This window comes from Coregonus lavaretus (assembly GCF_964263955.1).
Source record: "Coregonus lavaretus genome assembly, chromosome: 6".
NCBI lineage: Eukaryota > Metazoa > Chordata > Actinopteri > Salmoniformes > Salmonidae > Coregonus > Coregonus lavaretus.
In genome coordinates this window covers 45,894,730-45,905,658 of record NC_139993.1, presented here as the reverse complement: position 1 = coordinate 45,905,658, position 10,929 = coordinate 45,894,730, and the positions used below count along the sequence as shown (strand labels likewise).

At 42.7% G+C, this 10,929-nt stretch overlaps 1 protein-coding gene across 1 annotated transcript; it reads left to right on the top strand.

Annotated features, from left to right (window-relative positions):
• Positions 1-9,418: 9,418 nt before the first annotated feature.
• On the top strand, positions 9,419-10,582 carry LOC311131054 (proteasome subunit beta type-11-like; the record flags this gene model as incomplete). Its single annotated transcript, XM_084163873.1, has 2 exons — positions 9,419-10,006; positions 10,211-10,582. 2 exons carry the CDS (start codon positions 9,419-9,421, stop codon positions 10,580-10,582), a joined length of 960 nt encoding a protein of 319 aa, XP_084019999.1.
• Between the last annotated feature and the right edge of the window lie 347 nt (positions 10,583-10,929).

Sequence of the window (10,929 nt, the reverse complement as noted above, 5' to 3'; positions counted from 1 at the left end):
AAAGGGCAGTGTGGAGTGCGATTGAGATTGCGTCATCTGTGGATCTGTTGGGGCGGTATGCAACTTGGAGTGGGTCTAAGGTTTCCAGGATCATGGTGTTGATGTGAGCCATGACCAGCCTTTCAAAGCACTTCATGGCTACGGGGCGGTAGTTATTTAGGCAGGTTACCTTCGCTTTCTTGGGCATATGGACTATGGTGGTCTGCTTGAAACATGTAGGTATTACAGACTCGATCAGGGAGAGGTTGAAAATGTCAGTGAAGACACTTACCAGTTGGTCTGCGCATGCTCTGAGTACACGTCCTGGTAATCCGTCTTACCCCGTGGCCTTGTGAATGTTGATCTGTTTAAAGGTCTTGCTCCCATCAGCTACGGAGAGCGTGATCACACAGCCGTCCGGAACAGCTGGTGCTGTCATGCATGCTTCAGTGCTGCTTGCCTCAAAGCGTGCATAAAAGGCATTTAGCCCATCTGGTAGGCTCGCGTCACTGGGCATCTCGCGGCTGGGTGTTTAATATGTCTTCACATCCCAGAGTTAATACACCTTTTGCAGCCATTACAGCTATGAAACATTTTGAATAAGATTCTACCAACTTTGTACAACTCTTAGGTCTTAGTAAATTTGGTTGGGAGACATTGATGGACATTGATGGACAGCAATATTCAAACCTTGTCTCTGAATTTAAACCAAATTTAAGTCAGGAGTGAGGCTGGACCACTCAGGAACACTCAACACTTTTTGGCAAGCCATTCTGGTGTGTCTTTGGCATACATTTTTTTGTAATTGTCCCGCTGAAAAATAAAACTCTATCACAGGGTTAGATTTTAAGAAGACTGAGGCAGGTTATACTCCAACTTTTACCTTAGCTTTGCTCCTTTCATATTTATTTTGATCCTAACAAACTCCCCAGTCCCTTCCGGTGACTAGCATACCCATAACATGATGCTGTCACCATTTCCTGGTTGCAAAAATTCTAATAGTTTGCCTAATTTCAGTTTATGTGACAAAACAAGCAAGTATAGTGTACATAATCATTGTACCATCTAAACCGCTGTGAAATAATTTTGTCCATAACCAAAAATATTGTAGTTTCAACAGTTTGAAACTGAAAAAAGACGCAAAAACTAAACTTAAGAACAGGAAGCATAGAAATAGAGCACATGAACAGATCTATCGCTTTTTAGACTTGCTTTCAATGAGAATGACAGATCTATAACTCACATTTCCAAAAGGTTACATATTGCAGCTTTAAAATGTGCTTAAAAATCAGAGACAAGGTTTGAATATTGCTGTCCATCAATGACTCCCAAACAAATTTACTGAGCTCGAGCAATGTTGACCAAAACAATGGATACATGTTGCCCGAAGAGTTGTACAAAGTTGGTAGAATCTTATTCAAAATGTTTCACAGCTGTAATGGCTGCAAAAGGTGCTTCCACCAAGTATTAACTCTGTGATGTGAAGACATACACAATCAATCTTCATTTTATTATTTTGTATTAATTAGGAACATTTTCTAAAAAAAATATTTCACTTTGGAAATGTGGAGTAGGTTATGTACAGTACCAGTCAAAAGTTTGGACACAGCTACTCATTCAAGGGTTTTTCTTTATTTTTAGTATTTTCTACATTGTAGAACAATAGTGAAGACATCAAAACTATAATATATAAATAATACATATGGAATCATGTAGTAACCAAAAAAGTGTTAAACAAATCAAAATAAAATGAGATTCTTCAAAGTAGCCAGCCTTTGCCTAGATAACAGCTTTGCACACTCTTGGCATTCTCTCAACCAGCTTAATGAGGTAGTCACCTGGAATGCATTTCAATTAACAGGTGTGCCTTGTTAAAAGTTAATTTGTGGAATTTCTTTCCTTCTTAATGCGTTTGAGCCAATCAGTTGTGTTGTGACAAGGTAGGGGGGTATACAGAAGATAGCCCTATTTGGTAAAAGTCCAAGTCCATATTATGGCAAGAACAGCTCAAATAAGCAAAGAGAAACGACAGTCCATCATTACTTTAAGACATGAATGTCAGTCAATATGGAACATTTCAAGAACATTGAAAGTTTCTTCAAGTGCAGTCGCAAAAACCATCAAGCGCTATGATGAAACTGGCTCTCATGAGGACCGCCACAGGAATGGAAGACCCAGAGTTACCTCTGCTGCAGGGGATAAGTTCATTAGAGTTACCAGCCTCAGAAATTGCAGCCCAAATAAATGCTTCACAGAGTTCAAGTAACAGACACATCTCAACATCAACTGTTCAGAGGAGACTGTGTGAATCAGGCCTTCATGGTCGAATTGCTGCAAAGAAACCACTACTAAAGGGCACCAAAAAGAAGAAGAGACCTGCTTGGGCCAAGAAACACGAGCAATGGACATTAGACTGTCTGTGATTCATTTAGAATTCAAGGCACACTTAACCAGCATGGCTACCACAGCATTCTGCAGTGATACGCCATCCCATCTGGTTTGGGCTTAGTGGGACTATCATTTGTTTCCAATAGGACAATGACCCAACACACCTCCAAGCTGTGTAAGGGCTATTTTACTAAGAAGGAGAGTGATGGAGTGCTGCATCAGATGACCTGGCCTTCACAATCCCCCAACCTCAACCCAGTTGAGATGGTTTGGGATGAGTCAGACCGCAGAGTGAAGGAAAAACAGCCAACAAGTGCTCAGCATATGTGGGAACTCCTTCAAGACTGTTGGAAAAGTATTCCAGGTGAAGCTGGTTGACAGACTGCCAAGAGTGTGCAAAGCTGTTATCAAGGCAAAGGGCGGCTATTTGAAGAATCTCAAATATAAAATATATTTTGATTTGTTTAACACTTTTTTGTTTACTACATGATTCCATATGTGTTATTTCATAGTTTTGATGTCTTCACTATTATTCTACAATGTAGAAAATAGTAAAAATAAATAAAAACCCTGGAATGAGTAGGTGTGTCCAAACTTTGACTTGTACTGTATACAGGTTGCTGGCTCGGACTCAGGTCTCAGATAGTAGTGGTGAGGGACAGGGCCGTAGAAGATGCCATTATTTCAGCTGGTTAGAGGGGGTGGGGCTCACACTGATCTCTGTCAAATTATTCCTTCCATGCATCTAAATAACATCCAGGGTCACTATCACCATAGCCTTGAGAGAAGACAGACCAGAAGAACAGTTTAGGATATTGCTGATACAGGAATTCAAGACTAATTATTCACAGTATGACTAATTATTACATTTTCCAATATTTTTAATACAAATGTCTAAAACAAATGCCTAAAAGAATAACAAAACACTTTATTTAACCATTTTGCAAGTTGACTTATACTTCCCTATCATATCCTGCTCGCCTGTGCTGTAGCAGCCATTCGAACTGCTCCCGGTCTTACCTATTGCTGTTCACTGGACCTTATGATCACTCAGCTGCACAGCTGATGCCTGCTGGACTGTTCCTTTACACGCTACCCCCATACTGTTTATCTGTCCTGTTTATCTGTTTAGCCTCAGCCCAAACATTCGTCGCCATTACCAGTTGTTGTCTTAGCTCTCTCAAATAACACCTGTGATTGCTTTATGCCTCTCTCCCATGTCAATATGCCTTGCCTATTGCTGTTCCGGTTAGTTCTTATTATTCAATTTCACTGTAGAGCCCCCAGTCCCGCTCAACCAGTCTCAGAGAGCTCCTTTGTCCCACCCCCCAAACACGCGGAGACCGGCTCAATCGGTGCCTCCAGTGATGCTATCTCTTTCATCATTACTCAACGCTTAGGTTTACCTCCACTGTACTCATATCCTTCCATATCCTTGTCTGTACATAATTCCCTGAATCTATTCTACAACGCCCGGAAATCTGCCCCTTTTTTTCTCTTTACCCAACGCACTAGAAGATCAGTTCTTAAAGCCTTTAGCCGTATCCTTATTCTACTCCTCCTCTGTTCCTCTGGTGATGTAGAGGTTAACCCAGGCCCTGTAGCCCCCAGTATCGCTCCTACTCCCCAGGCGCGATCATTTGTTGACTTCTGTAACCGTAAAAGCCTTGTTTTTTTGCATGTTAACATCCGAAGCCTCCTCCCTAAGTTTGAGTTACTCACTGCGTTAGCACACTCCGCCAACCCTGATGTTCTAGCAGTGTCTGAATCCTGGTTTAGGAAGACCACCAAAAACTCAACTCAACCTTTTCCATCTAGATAGAACTGCCAAAGGGGGCGGAGTTGCAATCTACTGTAGAGATAGCCTGCAGAGCTCTATCATACTATCCAGGTCTGTGCCCAAACAGTTTGAGCTTCTACTTCTAAAAATCCACCTCTCCAGAAATAAGTCTATCACTGTTGCCGCTTGCTACAGCCCCTGGACACCATATGTGAATTGATTGCCCCCTATCTATCCTCAGAGTTCGTACTGCTTGGTGACCTAAACTGGGATATGCTTAACACCCCGGCCGTCCTACAATCTAAACTAGATGCCCTCAATCTCACACAAATTATCAAGGAACCTACCAGGTACAACCCTAAATCTGTAAACATGGGCACCCTCATAGATATCATGCTGACTAATTTACCCTCTAAATACACCTCCGCTGTCTTCAACCAGGATCTCAGCAATTACTGCCTCATTGCCTGCGTCCGTAATGGGTCCGCGGTCAAACGACCACCCCTCATCACTGTCAAACGCTCCCGAAAACACTTCAGCGAGCAGGCCTTTCTACTTGACCTGGCCCGGGTTTTCCTGGATGGATATTGACCTCATTCTGTCAGTAGAGGATGCCTGGTTGTTCTTTAAAAGTGCTTTCCTCTCCATCTTAAATAAGCATGCCCCATTCAAGAAATCCAGAACTAAGAACAGATATAGCCCCTGGTTCACCCCAGACTTGACTGCCCTTGACCAGCACAAAAACATCCTGTGGCGTACTGCATTAGCATCAAACAGCCACCGCGATATGCAACTTTTCAAGGAAGTCAGGAACTAATATACACAATCAGTTAGGAAAGCAAAGGCTAGCTTTTTCAAACAGAAATTTGCATCCTGTAGCACTAACTCCAAAAAGTTTTGGGACACTGTAAAGTCCATTGAGAATAAGAGCACCTCCTCCCAGCTGCCCACTGCACTGGGGCTATGAAACACTGTCACCCCCGATAAATCTACAATAATCGAGAATTTCAATAAGCACTTTGCTACGGCTGGCCATGCTTTCCACCTGGCTACCCCTACCCCGGCCACCAGCTCTGCCCCCCCCCGCTGCAACTTGCCCATGCCCCCCCCGCTGCAACTTGCCCATCTGGCCCTTCATTGGACACTCTGTTAACAAACCTCCTAACGAGCTTCAATGTCATACAACACTCCTTCCGTAGCCTCCAACTGCTCTTAAACGGTAGTAAAACTAAATGCATGCTCTTCAATCGAACGCTGCTTGCACACGCCTGCCCGACTAGAATCACTACTCTCGGCGGGTCTGGTTCTTAGAATATGTGGACAACTACAAATACCTAGGTGTCTGGTTAGACCGTAAACTCTCCTTCCAGACTCACATTAAGCATCTCCAATCCAAAGTTACATCTAGAATCAGCTTCCTATTTTGCAACAAAGCCTCCTTCACTCATGCTGCCAAACATGCCCTCGTGAAACTGACTATCCTACCAATCCTTGACATTGGCGATGTCATTTACAAAATAGCCTCCAACACTCTACTCAGCAAATTGGATGTAGTCTATCACAGTGCCATCTGTTTTGTCACCAAAGCCCCATATACTACCCACCATTGTGACCTGTACGCTCTCGTTGGCTGGCCCTCACTACATATTCGTCGCCAAACCCACTGGCTCCGGGTCATCTATAAATCACTGCTAGGCAAATCCCTGCCTTATCTTAGCTCATTGGTCACCATAGCAACACCCACCCGTAGTATGCGCTCCAGCAGGTATATCTCACTGGTCATCCCCAAAGCCAACACCTCTGACCGCCATTCCTTCCAGTTCTCTGCTGCTAATGACTGGAACGAACTGCACAAATCTCTGAAGCTGGAGACTCTTATCTCCCTCACTAACTTTAAGCATCAGTTGTCAGAGCAGCTTACTGATCACTGCACCTGTACACAGCCCATCTGTAATTAGCCCACACAACTACCTCATCCCCATATTGTTATTTATTTTGCTCATTTGCACCCCAGTATCTCTATTTGCACATCTTCTTCTGCACATCTATCACTCCAGTGTTAATACTAAATTGTAATTATTTTGCACTATGGCCTATTTATCGCCTTACCTCCATAACTTACTACATTTGCACACACTGTATATAGATTTATATTGTGTTATTGACTGTATGTTTTGTTTTATCCCATGTGTAACTCTGTGTTGTTGTTGTTTTTATCGCACTGCTTTGCTCTATCTTGGCCAGGTCGCAGTTGTAAATGAGAACTTGTTCTCAACTGGCTTACCTGGTTAAATAAAGGTTAAATAAATAAAAATAAAAGTATTGAAACAAAAACAAAACAACAGCAATACACTCCTTCAGAAATATCTGCATTGCATATTACATAAAAATGTTACCCAATGTCTCGGATCTTTCTAGTGAGTGTGATCAGGACTCACCAGAATGTCAGGACTAAGGTCAACACGGAGATTATAGGTGACAGGAAATAGAACAAGGGGAAGAACACCGCTTTGGTTCTTCTCCTGGGAAGGTGAGCAGTTAGGTGAATCTCTGTTCTTTCCCTTTACTCAGACTTATTATTTCTAAACATTTCAAACATCCTCTGTTCGAGGTCACATTGTTTTCCAGTACATTTCTCATCAGGAGAACTTGCATGTGTGAAACCAAAATTCAGACAATAGATACTTCAGAAAATGTAGTGGTAAAAACAAACAAATGGCCAGGCCTTACTTAATTGGGAGCTCCCTTAACAGACGGTTTCGGGTACCTTTATAGAGCTGCAGAATTCCACTGCTCTCTCAAGGCAGCGGGCCTCAGGAAGCATTTCAAAGGTAGTGATACAGAATCATTGTTAAACTCATCAGAACACTGGGTAGGGGACACCCCATCCTCTCCTGGAAGATAAATTAAATTAAATGTAAAATGTCATTCGTTTTCACTATGTTAAATCTTAAATCAGTCCTAAAAAGTATATAATCGCTACTACTAGGCCTATGTACCTCCCTCTCTTTTCTAATCGAGCTTACTGCATTTTGTCAGGAAGCCTAGATAAAACCATACATATACTCATACTGGAGACACATCAGACAATACAGGGTCCCATTAAGCAAATAGGCACCTACTAAAGTAAACAGTCCCAGAGCTCCTTTCACTTGTAATCTTATCGTCTAGACCTGTTGCATTGACGTATGGCTTGAGTTCTGTACTTTCTGTCCCTGGGAGATCAAATAGTCAAAATATGAAACCTGTTGTTTAACAATTCTGCTAGGGCCTGAAAAAGCTGGTGCCAGTTTATCAGCTCTTTTTGGTTCACAACCCTTGTACTAAAAACATTTCATTTCTTTCAAATCAAATATTATTGGTCACATACACATATATTGCAGACGTTATCGCAGGTGGAGTAAAATGCTTATATTTCTAGCTCCAAAAGTGCAGTAATACCTAACAATACAAAGCAATACACACAAATCCAAAACGTGTTCCACGTAATGGAAACAGATCATTTTTTATATGAAATTACCGTCTTACTTAAATCACTGGTGTTATTCAAACTCTATTGAATTGAGAAATAATAATTAGAAATCATTATGTCAGACTGACAAAAACGTATCCTGTTAAATTATTCATATACCCTACATTGTTAAACATTTTCGACTGTTTCACTTACAGCCTGTTTGAGTTCACAATGCCAAGGGCACATCTTATCTTTAACCCAAACACCAGATGTGCTGGGGAGAGAGAGGAATGGCGACCTCAGATTTAATATCAGTCCTCTGTTCGCCCTCTGTTCGCTTATGAGCGTAATCAAATCAAACAATAGAAGGCAAATGCTGTCAACACTTGATATTTTCAAATTACTAAGATATTGCATTATTAGTGTTTGCTGAAAGCTACTAATAACATATTACTATGAACCATACTGTCAACACTCAATACACTTGACTTCAACTGATAGACCATGAGTACCATGATGCATGAGATGTTTAATAAATAATAATTTATGTGATGTTGATTTTTGCCCCTCTGCACAACCTCACTTAATAATAATAAATATAATATGCCATTTAGCAGACGCTTTTATCCAAAGCGACTAACAGTCATGCGTGCATACATTTTTTTTTTGTGTATGGGTGGTCCCGGGGATCGAACCCACTACCTTGGCGTTACAAGCGCCGTGCTCTACCAGCTGAGCTACAGAGGACCACTTCAGGGTCATTGGCTTTTTTTTCCTGTACAGTACAATTATTAAATAGAGTAGGTTAGTTCCATGAAGTCTGTTAACCTTCCTTATATCATTCTTCATTTTCTGGAAGGATTTTTGGTTTAATGGAAGCTGATTTCGTTCTGCCACTGTTTGAAATGTCCTGATAGAAAGGAGAAAAAGAGAGTCACTTTCCTCCAAAGAAAAAGTGTGGAATGGTAAGATTTTTTTTAAAATTATGTTTATTCCCAATTGGAACTTAGCCTCTGGGTAACCTCTCTAGGGTCAGAGGTCACCATAAAGCAGAACCTGCTTGGTATCCGGGCCCTTAGCTGTAATACAGTCAGGGTTACTCCCAAGCAATTAAGATGTTCAAATGTATAGCCTACTGTGACCAGAATGGTCTCAGCTCTGATTTAATGTTTTGACCAGAGGCCCGGAACACTTGGAGGATGAACGTGTCTGTCTCCCCATATGAATATGTCTGTCTATTGTTTGTCTAATACATCTTTATAGAACATGTAGCCTACTTTTTTTAACACAGATTTGCAAGTTTTTGGCTCACCAATAGGGGGAAAGACTGAACTACAGACACATAATCTCATTTCATCAATCTAAATCAACCCCAGTACAATCAGCATACCAATATGATTTATGAGACAGGTATCGTGTTCCAAAGCACAGTTTTTGATGACTGGTTTGGCTTACTCCACACTTTTAATGCGTCCCAGTTATGAGGTAATGTAATGCTATTGATGTCATGCTACTTGTTTGGACAATACAACTGAGGGATCATTTACTGTATAAAAAGGATGCTTTTTATTACATTTAGGTCAGTGCATCCCCACTCACAGAGACAAACAGACCCCGACCTGGACTCTCAAAGAAAAAACATAAGAATCAATCATTAACATTGGAGGGGAAATAAATATGGATAAATAGGTTACTTTACATATTGAGGGACACATTTTTCAATGGCATTACAGGATCTGTGCGGTTTCAAGGACTCTTTTCTCGACTCTAGATGGAATTTTCCAGCTTTACATCGCATTGCCCAGGAAGACACCTCCATGCTTTTTGGGAAGAGAACCAGAGATAAATCAAGTAGTGGATTGTCGTGGAGCAAAAGTGAGAGCCCACTGCATCTTTATATACCAGCTGCGGAATACCTCAGTGAAAGCCCGATACAGTTTGGCCAAATCAACCCCAACACTGCACCAAACCATATCACCACCCTTCACCAGGATTCAATCCTACCTTCCCTCTCTTTTCCTCCTGGCTTTCCTCCCTCCTCCTCTCCCTCTGTCCCTCTGCCTTTCCCCATGTCTCATGGCACCACCACCCTGGCCTTCATGTTCCAGGGGGGAGTGATAGCTGCAGCAGACACACGGTCCAGCTGCAACGGGCTGGTGGCCTGCCCAGCCTCCCAGAAGATCCTGCCTGTCCACTCCCACTTGGTGGGCACCACCTCAGGCACGTCCGCCGACTGTGCCCTATGGAAGAGGATACTGGCTCGGGAGCTCCGGCTTTACCAGCTCCGCCATGGCAGAAGGCTGTCCACAGCTGGCGCTGCCAAGCTACTAGCCCACATGCTACACCCGTTTAAGGGCACTGAGCTCTGTGTGGCAGCCACTCTGTGTGGTTGGGATGGAGGTGAGGTGGAGACATGTCCTCTTGAGCATGGCAGCAAAGGGGCGGATCAGCAAGAGAACAGATCAATGATGGGGAGTGAAACAGATGATCTGGCAAAGACAGCAGAAAGTGACTCAATCTCTCAAGCAGAGGCACGGGGAAAGAATCAGTGCCTCTCACCAGCCATGAGTGGGCAGCACTGTACTGCTGGAGGTAAACAGCTGGTGCTCTCTGGCCCCAGCCTGTACTACGTCTGCAGTGACGGGACTCGCCTGCAGGGAGCGCTGTTCTCTGTGGGCTCTGGCTCGCCCTATGCCTACTCTGTGCTGGACGGAGGGGTACGATGGGGGCTGACGGTGGAGGAGGCCATCTCACTGGCCAGAGAGGCTGTGTACAGGGCCACACACAGAGATGCATACTCTGGGAACTGTGTGGATGTGTACCATATCACCTCACATGGGTGGACTCGCAGGGACAGAGAGGAACTAAGAGAGGAGTATTACAGAGAGAAGGAGAGAGAAAGAGTGAAGGTGAAGGAAAGGAGGGAGAAACAGGAAGGGGTGGAAGATGGACAGAGCAGTGGTGGAAAGAAGTTAAACTAAAGAAGGCAAAGGAGAGGAGGAAAGAAAGGCTTAGAAGAAGAAAGAAAATAAGACACTTGTATGGGACCCATAACTGTACCCTTCAGGGTTTTACTGAGATTGTTTGACCTATTCATATTGATCCTTTTTGTAAACATCAGAGGTCATGTGTTAATTTGCGTTCAAAACCAGTGGACTAGATTGAAAACCTGACAATCCACATTATTCACATTATAAAAGCTAGGAAATCATATTTTATTCTTGATAGAAGTGTAGTGCTTGATTTAGAATTTAGTCCTGAACCACAATGATGTTGAATTAAACAAATATTTATTTCTGAGAATTCATCAGATAAATAATTTCTGGGA